The 17,284-nt window shown below is 34.2% G+C and overlaps 1 protein-coding gene across 3 annotated transcripts in view; it reads right to left on the bottom strand.

Moving 5' to 3' along the window:
* Positions 1 to 17,284, bottom strand: part of frmd4a (FERM domain containing 4A) — a 290,469-nt gene that overhangs the window by 126,372 nt on the left and 146,813 nt on the right. Inside the window, exon 1 of one of the 3 annotated variants that reach the window (XM_073850063.1) lies at positions 1,020 to 1,172. The exons of the other annotated variants lie outside the window; for them this stretch is intronic. Coding sequence (XP_073706164.1) covers positions 1,020 to 1,085 — 66 coding nt within the window. The 5' untranslated portion in view covers positions 1,086 to 1,172. Of the gene's footprint in view, positions 1 to 1,019; positions 1,173 to 17,284 lie in introns of those variants that run through there. 3 annotated transcript variants of the gene reach the window in all.

The following is a 17,284-nucleotide window of genomic DNA, read 5'->3' as shown; positions in this document are numbered from 1 at the left end:
ATAATTCATCATATTTGAACGATTTCTGAAGGATCATGTGACGCTGAAGACTGGAGTAATGATGCTGAAAATTCAGCTTTGCGGCACAGAAATACATTTTATTTTAAAGTATATTAAAATAAAAAAACTGTTATTTTAAATTGCAATAATATGTATTTAATATCCTATATTTTTGATCATATACATGGAACTCTGATGAGCATAAAAGACTTATTTAAAAAACATTAACAAATCTTACTGATCCCAAACTTTTGAATTTCAGTGTGTATCTCAAAATATCTTCTATTGTGTCACACAGGAAAAGAAAGTCATACAGCTTTAGAACGGCATGAGTAAATGATAATATACATATTATTTTTTATTTTTCGGGTGAAATATCTAAACTATACTCAAAATAAAGTACTTTTTAATAACATAAATAACCACTTTCCACAATAAAAAAAAACTATTGTGCAATATAAAGGTAACATGGATATTAACTTTTACATGGCACGACAAGTGCCAATAAAGAATCTTTATTTTGTAAAGGCAATGACCTTTTTAGTGGAAAATATTCTTAAAATTTCTAGATTCTTAAAATGTAACCCTGGACCACAAAACCAGTCTTAAGTAGCAATAGGCAAAAATACATTGTATGGGTAAAATTATAGATTTATAAATCTCAATTTTAAAAAACTACCCCTTATGAACCCAAAATGTCTCTTCATGCTTAAAAATAAAGGTTCTTTATTGGAATCGATGGTTCCATGAAGAACCTTGAACATCCATAGAACCTTTCGAATGCAGGAAAGCTTCTTTATAGTGGAAAAGGTTCTTTTAAATTCATCAAAATGTATCTTTTAATAACTGTTCATTTAAAGGTTCTTTGGGGATCCAAAATTGATTCTTCCATGGCATCACTGCAAAAACACCCCTTTGGAGCCTTTATTTTTAAGAGTGGCATTGCTGTAAAAATCCCTTTTCGAAACCGAATGTAGTAGAGAAAGAAAGAAAGAGAAAAAGAACTTAATTTGACTTACAAACACGTCCATTAGCATGTGCTCCAGAGTTGTCTCCAGGTCATCAAGTCTTGCTGCCAGTGTCATGATGGCTTATGCAGTCAAACCAAAGCAACTAACTTAACATAAACTGATGACAACTTCAAATGCCACAGCCAAAATGCACATCCACTTTCCAAAAATCTAAATCCTGAAATTCTAGGATAAACTCCCAATACTTTTTTTTATAACAGCCAGAAGATATCTGGATCACCCAGGTCCACGCCAAACAACATCCCTTGGCTTTGCTCCTCAGAGGTCCGTCCCAGTCCAGAGAACATCAGATTGAACTCCACATCCAAGAAAAACCACTAACTGCGTATGCATTTGCAGCCACGTGAAGACTTGGCTCAATTCTTGAAAGTCTGCGCCCTATGACAACCACATGACACGTCTAAGTGTCTCATCCACTCCTTCAGACGTTCACACTCTCACACGCAGGACATCACTGAGACAAGAACAGACTGTCCAGCTCACTTCACAAGGGGACAAAACTTGATTACTGAGGATGACCAGCCATCTATGTGTGTGTGGAACAGTGTGTCCGCCTCTTCCTGGGGGCAGTGGACCCACAGTAGACCCCATTGTGCACCGGGACCCATGAGGATGAGGAGGACCCGTGAGGGTGTCTGTGTCTAATGCCCGTCTCATTCACACGGGCCTTCTGATCAATGCGGCTTTGTGTTGCCCATTAACGAAGGGCCAAGAATGTCTCTGGGATGCCCCGGCCACAAAACAAGGCAATGTGCCGAGTCTCTCCAACTTATGTAACTGATTGAGAGTTTAAAGCTGTTTATGTCTCATGCAATGTTCTCAATATGGGGTGCCGTCAGAATGAAAGAAAAAAATTTTTTTTTTACCAAACAAGCAGCTTTTCACTTCACAAGATGTTATTTGATGGACTGGAGTCGTGTGGAATATTTGTGGATTATTGTGATGTTTTTATCAGCTGTTTGGACGCTCATTCTGACGGCACCCATTCACTCCAGAGGATCTGTTGGTGAGCAAGTGATGCAATTCTAAATTTCTCCAAATCTGTTTTGATGGAAAAACAATCTTCGGATGGCCTGAGGATTATGAGTACATTTCAGCAATTGTTTTTGCATTTCTGGATGAGCTATTCCTTTAATGTGTGTGCGGCGACCCAGGAAGATGAGAGGAAGACGCATAGTGGTGTAATTATAAATAGCAGGATGTGACTCCATTTGAGTCACAGTTTAAAGTTTAGCCAGAGAGCGTGCACAGATGCAAACAGCTGTTGGCTAATCAAACAGGCCTAATCCTGTGAGCATTTGCACACATGCCGAGTTATTCTAGCTCACCTTGTGCAAATGCAAAGCTACAACTTCCAGACGCCGAAGGGGCCATATGCTGAATCAATGATCAAACACGAAATATGCATTCATGGGTGCTTAACACTGTCAGAATTTAAGAATTAAGAATTTAAGGTCTTAGCATTTTTTAAAGAGCTTCTTTTTTATAGAGCTGAACACCATAGAAACACATGTGCAGATTTATAGTGGACTTCAATGGGGATCAACGGGTTAAAGGTGCAAATTGCAGTTTCAATGCAGCTTCAAAGGGCTAGACACGATCCCAGCCTAGCAATAAGGGTCTTGTCTAGCGAAACAATAGGTCATTTTCTAACAATAATAATAATTTATATACTTTTTAACCACAAATGCTCATCTTGCACTAACTCTGCAATGCACGTCTAGGACTTTGAAAAGGAAACTTTGGAAAGGTCTCACACTGTCAGTTCTTCATCTGTGTACTGTGTAAAATCATCCAACATTGTTGTGTTTTACCTTTTTTGTAAAGGTCATTTGACTTTCTTTGCACTTGCTCACCAACAGATCATTTAGAGTGAATGGGTGCCGTCAGAATGACATCCCAAACAGCTGATAACACTGGGTCGGTACTTACGCCTACATCACACGTCACCTACACAACATAATTATGCAAGACGAGCATTTGTGGTTGCAAAGTATATCAAAGTATATACTTTTTTTTTTAGAAAATGACTGATCGTTTCACTACTCAAGACCCTTATTCCTCAGCTGGGATCGTAAAGAGCCCTTTGAAGCTGCACTGAAACTGCAATTTGGACCTTCAACCCAAAAACTCTGAAAAAGTGTATCCACAAGTTTTAAAATATTTAGCAGCACAACACAAAGTCCATATAAGAGAATGATTTCTGACAGACCATGTGAAACTGAATGTTGGAGTAATGACTGCTAAAAAAATCATGTTTCCCATCTATGTATAAATTATATTTGTAAATGCGTCAATGAATTAAGATGTCCACGTCAAAAGAAATTTACAAAAGTGATTTTATGTCTATAGAAAGCACATTAAATGTAATTAAAGTGCCTACTTTTAAGGTGTAAAATAAGTTTTTGGAGAGTAAAATGTCAAAATTTGGTTGAAATAATGTTACATTGTAATTCAATGTAACACAGTATTTATGTAAAAATTCAAACAACATGCTTAATCTGACTTGTACATATTAAAATATAAAAAGAATAAAGCAGCATTACATTTTATTGTGTTTTAAATGAGTAAAAAAAATGTAGAATTACAACTAATTAGTATTTGGGGTGAAAGTAATTTATCTTTCAATATTTCATAAATTGATTTTTGTTGTAAATATGCCTGACAAGACTGTTACACTGAATGACATTTTAGTGGGTGTCTTCTGTAAAGTAGGAAATAATTGATGATATTTATTTTTTTGCACAGAAAATCTAAAACAAATATGCAATTAAATTAAACAGAAAACTTTTTTTTTATTTTTTAGGCCTTTTTTCGTCTTTGACCCAAATATATTTAAATTGAACTGATCTTTGAAATTGGAATAATAATTCACAATTTTACTGTTGTTATATGTTTGGTTATATAAGTGCAGCCTTTGTAGTAGAACATATGTTAAAAAAATCAATTATAAACATACTGACATCAAGCTTTTGAACGATAATGTACACTTCCACTATCAACATCATTATAAATTCCAATTAACACCAACACAGTACAAACCCACACTGCACAAATGATCAGATAAGATAACAGAACTGATCAAGAGTCAAGAGTGTTGACCTACAGTATAACCTGCGTAAAGATGACAGATTCACAAACTCACACACACCTTAATATGACAATTTATCACATCAAAGTCTTGTTAACCCCTTGAAGCCAAAATTCACTGTGGGTGATAATGACCTTTGACCCTGCTGATGTCAAAAGTGATTACATTCTAGTACATTTCTGCGGATTTCAAAATGTACCTATTATTACATACATTTTTGTTCTAAACCATGTATAAATGCACTTAAAACCACACACACACCTAAACTGCAGGGCAAAACCCACATAGTGGCAGTGAGTTTTGCATAGGCAAGCACAGCTTATATTTGCATGCTCAAGCACTGGTTATATAAAATCACAACGCCCTTCATTAAAATAATCATTTTTAATATATAAAGTATTTAAGATGATATATCACAGTTGAGGTCAAATGTTTACATACACCTTGCAGAATCTGCAAAATGTTAATTATTTGATGAAAATAAGAGGGATCATACAAAATGCATGTTATTTTTTAAGAATCAAGTGTATGTAAACTTTTGAACAGGGTCATTTTTTTATAAATTCAACTATTATTTTCTCTTGTGGACTATATGAATATGTCTTTTATGTGAAATATCTTATTCAGGTCAGTACTAAAAAAAAATAACATGCATTTTGTGTGATCCCTCTTATTTTGGAAAAATAATGATCATTTTCTAGATTCTGCAAGGTGTATGTAAACTTTTGACCTCAACTGTACACAATGTTCCTATAATCAACTTTGGATTTGCTTACAAACCCACTGAAATATAGTTTTTCCTTCTTCCCTTACATTAGTTCCGTTACTTTTTTTATGCTTTTTATGCTTACCATGTCCCATTAGGGGCTCCATAAATCATAGACACAATCAAATATGCACACTTTTCTAGTGTAACTGTAAATGTTATCTTACCATGAATGGGAACATGGTGAACTTTAGTTTTTAGTCCAGGAAGACAGTCCTCTCGTTCTGCACTGACTCAAAGTTCCTGCTGTTCATGTTCAATGTCACAGCCAACGTCCTCACCAGAGCACATTTTTTGATTAAACACAGCCGTCTGTCAGATATCCACAGCACTCTGACCTTATTCTGACTCTTCACATCCATTCAGTAGCAAATTAACTTTGCAACACAGTTGCATTTATGGCTTCGAAACTAAATTTCTCTTCAGTGCACATGCAAACATGACCAGAAGCCATTCTCAAATGCTCATAGCTTAACACACAGACTTAGGTGATCCATTTTAGTCCTGACCTAAAGCCTCTTTCCAGCTTTCCTTAATTCACAAACATCACTTCCTTAATCTACAACAGCACTGCTGTTTAGCAGATACTGATTTTTATTTATTTTTACCTATTCAAGTGAATATACAGTTGAAGTCATAACTTTGCAGAATCTGCTAAATGTTAATCATCTTACCAAAATAATAGGGATCCTAAAGTGATGTAATGAAAACTTTTTGAATTTGAAGATCAGGTTAAATTAATTTAACTTATTTTGTCTTTTGGGAAACATGTAAGTAGCTTCTGAAGGGCAGTGCCAAATGAAAAAATATGATATTAGGCAAAATAAGAAAAATGTACACCTTCATTCTATTCAAAAGTTTTCACCCCCGGCTCTTAATGCATCATGTTTCCTTCTAAAGCATCAGAAAGTGTTTGAACATTCTGTAATAGTTGCGTATGAGTCCCTCAGTTGTCCTCAGTGTAAAAAGATGGATCTCAAAATCATACAGTCATTGTTGGAAAGGGTTCAAATTCACAAATAAGAAAGATTGAAGGATTTTTCTGAAGAACAGCAGGCAGTTAAACTGTTCAGGACAAACAAGGGACTCATAAACAAATATCACTAAACAAAAAATATTAAGAATCAAGTGTATGTAAACTTTTGAACGGGGTCATTTTTTTTTTTAAATTCAACTACTATTTTTAACTATTATGGACTACATGTAAACATTTTTTTGTGTGAAACATCTTATTCAGGTCAGTACTAAATAAAACATAACATGCATTTTATATAATCCCTCTTATTTTGGTAAAATAGTTAACATTTTGCAGATTCTACAAGGTGTATGTAAACTTTTGACCTCAAGGGACTTTATTGGAGCTTTACTCAAATCCATAACTCTAAGTATTAATAATAACAGCAATAATGCTTACCTTAGTACATGCAAGCCAGATTCAACCCTGTGTCCCTAGCAATTGCACTACGAACTAAGCCATAGCTCCAGCACGTGCATTTGAAGCCGTTTCAAATCAGAAATCATTTGTTCATCAAAGAAAAATCATGAAGAATGCTATCAGTCTGACATTTACACACAACTACATGACATCAGGAGTAAAAAGAGCCAAAACAGGCTCTCACATCAGTTCTGTTTGATTTATTTTCTCCATCTGTTTAGTGTCTGTCCTGCACTGGCTTAGGTGGGGCATTATTTACACTGGCACGTACGCAGACAATTTACACATTTTGCCAACAAAGATCTCAGTGTTTGCACTCACATCAACTTCAACAAAGTGAAACGAAATGAAGCTAGAATGGAATTAAAATTCATGAAGATTGTTTTTCTTTAGGGTGTTTCTAATTTCTCCATTACCTCTGTCTCTGCCCTTAAGCTGGTTTTGCATTTATATTTAAAGGAATTACTTCAACACAAAAAACGCAAAACCAATAATATAATATTAAAATAATATAAAATTATAAGATAAAATGAAAAATATATTTTATCTTATAATTTTATATTATTTCAATATTATATTATTGTTTTTTTTCGTTTAATTAAAGGAATTGCTTTAACACAAAAAACATAAATAAATAAATGTATATAAATTGAAAAATATATGTTCTTATTATTTTATATTACTTTAATAGTATATATTATTAAATATAAAAGATTAAATATATTGGAGTTCCATAAACATTGCTATCTTCTATTATATTGCTATTGCTCTCTTTTTTAGAAAAGCAACTCGAGAGCATTACAGATCTCTTAGCTCTCTCTCACACACTCATCCTGCTTGTCTTGTAAACAGGATTAAGCACTATGGTGTGTCCACTTTAACCCCTTAAATAGTCTTCAGGTCAAGAGTCGAAATCACAAGACCACAAAGTGGTTTTCATTTCAATGGCTCTTAACTTACCCATACACCAGACTACAATCAGTTTAGGCATCAACGCTGTTTATCCTGAAGTTAATGTCAGTTATATTGTTGTTAAACTAACATTATACAAACTTAAAGTAATCCAAAACACAAAAACATCTCTGGAATTAAGCATTCCAGGGTGTGCAATGCATTTTTGGCACAATTAAATCTCACCTGTGATGTCAGTCAACAAACCACAGATTGTGAGTGTGACTTTTCCACTTTATGTGTGTGTGTTTGTGTGTAATAAAGGGCTCTCTGTATTCTCTGAGTGTCTCTCTGTGTATCAAGGTGACCTCGACTGCAGCAGTGTGGACTGATATCCTCACACTCTTTCAGTATTTCATTGCATCCATACTTTATTCTCACTGAGACTACCTTTATGTCATCACTGTGTGTGCTACCCACAATGCTCTACTTTTCCACCTGAGTCAGTGTTGGCTCTCTGGCCTATATGTTTCCCTCTCTCAAACACACACACACACACACGGATTTAAATGCCCACACACCATCGATGGGAACCTGTGTTTGTGAATCTCTCTGATAAAGACGCAGTACAGTGAGTCACGAGTCTGCATTTTCTGCCCTACTAAACTCAGCGCAGTTTTATAATGAGGACAGCCATAATTCATAGGGACTCAAGGACACACACACACACACACACACACACACACACACACACACACACACACACACACACACACACACACACACACAACATCTACTCTAGAATAGCACATGGATCTCATATAAATTAAACATAATCTGGGTTAAAGTTTCACAAGGAGCATGTTAGGTGCATGTCAGGTGACTCTCAAAGAGCATGGTAAAATACTATAACATTATTACACACACACACATACATATATATGCTATTACAATAACAGCTACACTCACAAAAACTGCTTTACATACAGTTAAAGTAAAAATTTTCTAAGAGAAAATAATACTTGGATTTATAAAAATAAGACCCTGTTCAAAAGTTTACAATCACTAGATTCTTAATACTGTGTTGTTGCCTGAATTATTCACAGCTGTGTTTTTTGTTTAGTGATAGCTGTTTATGAGTCCCTTGTTTGTCCTGAACAGTTAAACTGCCTGTTGTTCTCCAGAAAAATCTTTCAGGTCCAAATGATATTTTTGTTTTTCATCATTTTTATGTATTTGAACCCTTTCCAACAATGACTGTATGATAATTGTATACAACTATTACAGAAGGTACAAAGGTTCAAGAGCCAGGGGGTGAAAACTTTTGAACAGGATGAAGATGTGTACATTACAGACTTATTTCGCCTAAATATATATATATATTTTTTCATTTAGTACTGCCCTCCATAAGCTAGAGAAGATACGTATATGTTTGCCAGAAGACAAAATCAATTATATTTACTTTCAATTTATATCAATTTATATATTTATTATTATTTACTGATCTTCAAATTCCAAAAGTTTTCACCCCCTGCTCTTAATGCATCGCGTTTCCTTCTGAAGCATCAGTGAGCGTTTGAACCTTCTGTAATAGTTGCATATGAGTCCCTCAGTTGTTCTCAGTGTTAAAAGACGAATTTCAAAATCACACAGTCATTGTTGGAAAGGGTTCAAATACACAAAAATGCTAAAAAAAACAAATTTGTGGGACCTGAATGAATTTTCTGAAGAACAGCAGGCAGTTTAACTGTTCAGGACAAACAAGGGACTCATGAACAATTATCACAAAAAAAAAAAAACAGCTGTGGATCATTCAGAATAAGAATTTAGCATATGTAAACCTTTAAATGAGGTCATTTTAATAAATTCAACTATTATTTTCTGTTATTTTGGTCATATAATGAACATTTTGCAGATTCTGCAAGGTGTATGTAAACTTTTGACCTCAACTGTTTGTAAATGAATTTAGAATAATCTGTCTGCATAAAGCTTATTAAAATATCTGACTCGATATGCAGTGCATTCTGACCCACCATCAAAAGTCAAATGTTAATTTGATACTTCAAAAAGTAGTGCAATCTAAAATATCTATGTTCTTTTCACTCTTCACAGAAACACACACTTGACTGCACGACCGCACATGTGGAAGAGAGATGGAGTATGGAGAGTGTGTGTGCTCATCTGATCTTTAACTCTCTCATCTAAGTGACATTCTGAATCACATAAACCAATTTCATGCATGAGGTGAACCAAAGATCCGTGTTCATAATCACCCTAAGTGTGTGTGTGTAAATTGTGCCTCCAGTCATTTAGCCACTGTAAAAGATCCAAGCAAAACACTGACAATTAAATATTCAATCATGATCACCTAAAATCTCATCGAGTCACCAAGCAGAAGCAAGTGTTCTGCATAATAACAACAGCAGCTACAATTATAATTCATGTACCCATAAACACTCAATGAAGTGTGTAATAAGAAATTTCTCAAGGCGAATGTAGATAGATAGATAGATAGATAGATAGATAGATAGATAGATAGATAGATAGATAGATAGATAGATAAAAAAAAAAGAAAAACCCTTATCTATTGACACATTGACTTCAAAGGAAACATTTCTAAGTCTACTTAATTATAGTGTTTATCACTTTATCTTCCGTTGCTTTATGTGAAGACTTGTAAGTCCAGTTTGACTTCTTTTACCTGCCAATTTACCAGCCACTGCGCTTAACTCTTAATCTAAATTATAAAACACCCAGTAATTATAGATATGTTCTCAAATGCTTGCGTATTAAAGATAAAAAAACATCAGTGCCTTGGAATTTTCCCAACAGCCAAGCATAAAAAAATGTTGTTATTTTTTGCGGTTTTCTTTACAAGATAACGGCTATACAGAGTCTAAACTCCCACTCTAAATATTGTGACAATGTATGGGCAATTTGCAGATCAGCGCCTCGAGAGTTTTGGCTGGTCTCTGTGTCTCTTCATGTTACATTTAGAATGGAATGAAAATGTTTCTGAGAAAAGTAAAAGCCACAATGTTATAATACATACTGCTTTCTGCTCCATGTGTCCTTATAGGTAGAAATTGTATTCTACAGTATTCATGTCAGTGTTTCCTGCACTATTTTTTTCTGCTGAATATACAATTCCATGTGAAATAAATGATATTTTAACCTGAGCTGTAAATGTTTGCAGTCTGAATTTAATTCGATTAGATAAACACATCAAATGTTAGATTTTTTATGTTTTTGAATTATCTTATGCTTACCAGGCTATGTTTATTTGCTAAAAAATTAAATATTGTGAAATATCATTACATTTTAAAATGACTTTTTTCTTTTTATTATATTTCAAAATGTAATTTATTCCTCTGATGGCTAAAGCTAAATATTTTTTTGACACATTGTCTTGATTTTCTATGAAAATACAGCATTTATTTGAAATAGAAATATTTTGTAACATTATAAATGTCTTTACAAATTAATCTCTGATGAATAGAAGTGTTCATCAGAAAAATCTCATCAAATAGAAAACGGTTATTTTAAATAGTAAAATATTTCAAGATGTTCTTTAATAAAACATTAAAAATCTTACTGTCCAAAAACTTTTGATTGGTAGTGTATATTTCAATATATATAATAATATTTTTAAAACTTAATATTTTTTGTGTTTTAGATATTCTTTGTGTGTGTTTTTGAATTCTCTCTGCTTACCAGGCTATATTTATTTGCTAAAAAATTAAATATTGTGCAGTGTTGTTTTTGACAACCATCTTAGATTTAGTCTTAGTCTTAGTCTTTTGGACTAAAATGCTTCTTAGTTTTAGTCAAATTTTAGTCACTTCTATATGTGATAGTTTTAGTCCAATTTTAGTCAACGAAAAGTCAAAAAGGTTTTAGTCTAGTTTTAGTCGACGAAAAGTCAAAAAGGTTTTAGTCTAGTTTTAGTCAAAAAAAGGGAAAAAAGTAGTCTTTTAACAAATTAATGTAGGTCAGTAAGTATTTTGCTGTTGGGTAGTGTCACTTATAAGTTCTGAAAATAGCAGATCTATAGTTCAACACAATGTGAGCTTCCGGATCGACTATTTTCACCAATAATTACAATAATGAAGGAATGTTTTAGAACATAAAAGACAAACAAGGATGGAATGCTAAAACGGCTTCCCATACTAGTATAGCAAAGAGTATTTAATGCTAAAACGGCTTGCCATAGCGTCAGATACTTTTTAAGTTTTAATTGGCATGCACAATAAGCGGAAATGTCATGCATTTTAAATGTCTGACGGACCACCCACTAACATTTTCGTCTATTCTCATCTCATCAACGAAAACTCACACACGTCTCGTCATGTTTTAGTCATCAACGAGCCATTTTTATCTCGCCATCGTCTCGTTATCGTCATGAAAAAAAGTGGCGTCAACGAAATGATTTCGTCATTGTCATTGTTGACGAAAACAACACTGATATTGTGAAATATCATTACATTTTAAAATGACTTTTTTACTTTACTATTTTATTACATTTTAAAATGTAATTTATTCCTCTGATGGCTGAAGCTGAATTTCTTATTATTATCAATGCTGAATATGCTTAATATTTTATAATGCTAAATATTTTTTGACACATTTTCTTGATTTTCTATGAATATAAAGTTCAAAAGAACAGCATTTATTTGAAATAGAAAGATTTTGTAACATTACAAATGTCTTCTAATTAATCTCTGATGAATAAAAGTGTCCATCAGAAAAATCTCTGACCCCAAATGAGTGAAACACAAAACTGTGACCTCATGCAAAAGCATCATCATCATAATCTTCGATACAAACCCCAAACTCAAACCAAACATGCTTGACTCCTCCCACAACAGCTCATTATCGCCTCTCAGCGCCCTTCTTTCTCCATCTGTCCTTCTCTCTGGTTTTAATGAGCGGGTTCAGGTGTGTGTGTGTGTGTGTGTGTGTGTGTGTGTGTGTGTGTGTGTGTGTGTGTGTGTGTGTGTGTGTTTAACAGTTACTATCTACCTCCAATTCCTGTGTTGAGGTGTCCTAATGGGGGAGAGATGCTAACATTTCATGCCTCAAGCCTTGTGAATGCATGATGAATTTACTCTGCCGTTTCTCCGATGTCCTACTGCAAAGCTGCTTTGCTGGCAAAATAAATATGTAAATTTCTGCTGAACTTTTGTCGTTTTTCATGTCAGGATAACCTGCCTACGGTGCTGCTGCGGTTTTTTTAAATAACGTCTTGTACATCTATATTACCATTGGAGACATCTGCATCTCTGTCTGTCTTTTGAGCCGGACAGTGGAGTCACATAAAAGCCTTTTTGTGTCAGAAAGAAAAAAGCCTGAGAGAGAGAGCCGACGAGATTTAAAACCAGCCATGAAAATGTCAGCCAGCGTCACACGGGCGGCCTGGACTCGCTTTGCATTACCATATTTCAATTTCAATGACTCGCACTCTTTAGATCAGTGGGGTGTCCCATCTGAAAATGATACCTTCAGGGACCTGCCAATCAAATCGCCAGGTGATCCGTATCAGGGTGACGCACACCCCTCCTGCAGGCGGACACGCACCTGTTATAGAGTAATGAGCAGTGAGCAAGACACATGAATAAAACCAGAGATGTGCCAGTGATCTGGGGAAGGGGGAGTGTCTAATACACCCATTCCGTCTCCACATCACCTATAATAAAGCCTAACCTAAAGCCTTCAAAACACAGACGGGCTTTGACCTCACTTAGACATGCCTTACAGAATGACAGGAATTTACCTGCATGAGTACAATTCTTAAAATACTTTGCAATGCGAAAGCTTAAAGGAACAGTTCACCTAAAAACAAAAAAAAAATCTGTCATGATTTACTCACTTTAATGTTATTCCAAAGCTTAATGGCTTTTATTGTATGGACAAAAACAGTTGAAAATACAGTCAAAATATCTGCTTTTCTGTTCCATGAATGAAACAGGTTTGGAATGACATAAATGGACCACAAAACCAGTCATATGGGTCCAATTATCAAATTGAGATTTATACATCATCTAAAAAGCTCAATAAATAAAGAAGTTTTCCATTGAGTTTGTTAGGATAGAACAACATTTGGCCGAGATACAACTATTTGGAAAAATTTGGAATCTAAGGGTGCAAAAAAATCCAAATATTGAGAAAATTGCTTTTAAAGTTGTCCAAATGAAGTTCTTAGCCATGCATGTTACTTATCAACAATTAAGTTTTTATATATTTATAGTAGGAAATGTACTAAATGTCTTCATGGAACATGATCTTTACTTAATATCCTAATGATTTTTGGCATAGAAGAAATATTGATCATTTTGACCCATACAGTGTATTGTTGGCTATTGCTAGAAATATACCTGTGCGACTTATGACTGGTTTTGTGGTCCAGGGTCACAAATGATTTTTTATTTTTGGGTGGACTGTCACTTTAAAGGAACCGTATGTAGGATTGTGGCCAAAACTGGTACTGCAATAACTTTCAAAATAATGTAGAACGGTGTATCCCCCCTGACTGGAGGTTGCCAGCTAAGCTGCAGGATTCAGGAGCTTCCAACGGCAAGTAACGAGTCTTACACAGTAATTTGTTCTGTTAATTATGTTTATGCTTCACAAGAGATGTTTTGCGAAGTAATTATGTATCACAAAAATTTACAGATGGCGATTAGCCAAATATTTCGTAAAGATGTACTGTAATACCACATTTCAGTCGGAACATAGATTGTTTTCATACCCTGCTCGTGGTGCGATATAATGCTTTTTATGAACGCATTTAGCACGGGCGACTGCAGAAAATCCACTGTGTAGCCTACGGAAGCAAAGTTAGCCAAACATAGATGAATCTTACCTGTCAAGGAGAAAATTAGCAACGTTGGCGTCTATCTTCAAATTCTTCTCCGTTTTCAGCCTTCTCCATCTTTCAAAGGCATCTCCTATACAAATCCTTGTTTTATTTCGGACTTTGTCACGACATATTTCGGATTCATAACGAGGTCTTTTAGGTTTCGTAACGTTATACATGTTTTATCCGACTCGTTCTTAGCAGCAGCTGTAACTAGAGCATAGCTGGCAACCCGTCTCACAAAACTCTACTGACTTCGTGATTGGTCGATAGCTGGAGGGTGGAGCCTCAGACCAAAACACAAAATGACAACAATAACATCAGTTGAGGGCTGCAACTCTCACTTTTAAATGACAATATCCTGGCCGGACCACTGTTGTCAGTGATATAAGTATTTGAAATGAACATGATTTCTTATTGTCTAGTGACATGTCAGGGCCATTTTATGATTAACTGAAATAAATTTCTTACATACGGTTCCTTTAAGAACATATTATTTTTTAGTTTAATAATGTACCACATTCATGCTGAGAAAAAAGATCAATTGTTGAAAATTGAGGTTGTGCTCCCCTACTCAGGACTGAGGATCAATGAAACCGTGAGTTAATTAACAAAATTACAAAATCAGTGGAATAAGATTATATGGTTTATTAGGAGATCTGAAGAAAATTACCAAGTCAAATGTTAAGTTTATCCTTAATGAGGCTGCCTGTCAATAATGACAGTTTTTATAACATGAGGGATCCAAGTGGAGCAATACTTTGTTTTATTTATAATGTTTATTTTAGCTACATGCCAAAGCCACATTTCTCATTTCAATTCAGTGTGCTGAAAACAAAACAAAACAAAACAAAACAAAATAAAAAAAAATAAAAAAAAAAAATAACTAAAAATAACAAAAACTAAATTAAAATGAAAATGGGAAATAAAAATGATTCAAAATATTTACAGTGTACAGTACACAAATTGACTTACTTTAATCAATATTCTTCATGTACTAAAATAACTAAAACTAAAAACTGAAATAAAAACTATATAGACAAAAAAACTACTAAAAACATAAAATTACTAAAACTAAAATGAAAAAACTGATTCAAAATATTTACAGTGTACAGTATACAAATTTGCTTTAACCAATATTGTTCATATAATAAAATAACAAACTAAAAACTGAAATAAAAACTATACAGACAAAAAAACGACTAAAAACACATAAAAATTACTAAAACTAAAATGAAAAAAAACAGTATACAGTGTACAGTATACAAATTTCGTAATTTTAATCAATATTTTTCATGTACTAAAATAACAAACTAAAAAATGAAAAACTAATAAAACTGTAAAGACATATTTAGAAATATAAAACTACTAAAAATAACAAAAACATACAACAAAATTACTAAAATTTGTACACTGTAAAATTACTCGAAATATTTAGTGTACAGTATACAAATTTACTTTAATCAATATTGTTCATATAATAAAATAACTAAAACTAAACTGAAATCAAAACTATAGACAAAAACTACTAAAAATAACATTTTTGTGTAATAAATATAAAGCATCATGAGCCACTTCAACACAAAGCTGTGCTAATTGCAGGTGTGTCCTACAGCCTTTTTTTACATCTCATTTGTGTTTCGTCTAGACAATGAAAGACAATGAACTAAACTGACAATGGACTAAACGTGTGTGAGCGAGAGGGGTTGTGGTAGCTGGAGCAGTGCCTGTGTAATTATTAATCACGGTGCATCTCTCCAACACATGCTACACCCTGACAGATGCACCGGGACAGAGGGCATCAATTACACACACACACACACACACACACACACACACACACACACACACACACACACACACACACACACACACACACTTATCCTTTTAGCCTCCTTTTTTTAGTAGGTGTACCCCCACCTCCAGAACAGAAACACGCACACACACGACTGATTTGATTTATGAGAGTGTGTCTGGGCCGGACCTTGTATAAAACTCATCTTTAACGGTTAATGAATAAAACAAAAGTCATTGTCAGAGAGACATGGCCCTAACCTCTCCTACTGCTCTCTCTCTCTCTCTCTCTCACACACACACACACACACACGCTCAATGTCAGGCATTAAAAAGACAGATGAGCTATTAGTTGTGCGTGTGTGTGCGTGAATATAGGTAACAGTCCAATGTTGGCTTATGAGAGTATCTTCAAATATGTAAAAAACACTTGAAAATGCATGCACTGCTTTACAGCAAATCAATATTAAGAGAAAACAACCTCAACGGCGGTTTCATCAACATAACCACCATTGCATCATCTTCATTTCTCCTCTCTTACAAAGTGAACTTTCGGTGGAGCTAAAGCTCAGGAGGGTCATCTGTCACCTGACTTCTGACCTTAACCTTTACCCTGACTCTGACCCCAGACCAGCAGACTGTGTCAGCAGTTTAAGCACACGCTCATGAGATTGGATGGATGTGTGTATTTATACTGACAGTCTGCTGAATGCTTCAAGACCCTGGTTTCGGGTTGATGAATTTCTGCTTGATACAAAACTGCAGAGGTTATGTTGTGTGTCCTTCCTTTCGCTACACTGTGCCAGTGGTTTGTACATGTTTAATTCAATGCTACAATTGCTAAATTATTATCTTGGAAACATACTGTACCAAGTGAAACTTTGGGTTATTACAAATCACATCAAATCAAATCAAATCAAATATTATTTTTTTACTTTCTATTCAAAGGATTCTGGGAAAAAAATGTATCACGGTTTCCACAAAAATATTAGGCAGCACAACTGTTTTCAAAACTGATAATAATTATAAATAAGCATCAAATCAGCATATTAAATTATGATTTCTGAAGGATCATGTGATGCTGAAGACTGGAGTAGTAATGGTAAAAATTCAGCTTTACATCACAGGAATTCATTACTTTTTAAAATATATTAAAACTGACAACAGTTACATTAAATTGTAATATTATTTCACAATATTACTGTGTTTACTGTATTTTTGATCACATAAATGAAGCCTTGGTGAGTCTGTTTCCTTTCAAAAACATCTTTTAAAAGTCATACTGACCCCTGTAAATTTAATTATATACTATATTTTGTGTTGGGTTTTTTTATATGTTAAAAATATATATATATATTAACATTTGGCAAATATTTAAATACTGAGTCAAGATGGAAAACAGCGCAGGGTGAAATATGGA

Source organism: Garra rufa, chromosome 11 (genome assembly GCF_049309525.1).
Source record: "Garra rufa chromosome 11, GarRuf1.0, whole genome shotgun sequence".
Taxonomy (NCBI): domain Eukaryota; kingdom Metazoa; phylum Chordata; class Actinopteri; order Cypriniformes; family Cyprinidae; genus Garra; species Garra rufa.
This window is presented reverse-complemented; position numbering and strand designations above follow the sequence as displayed.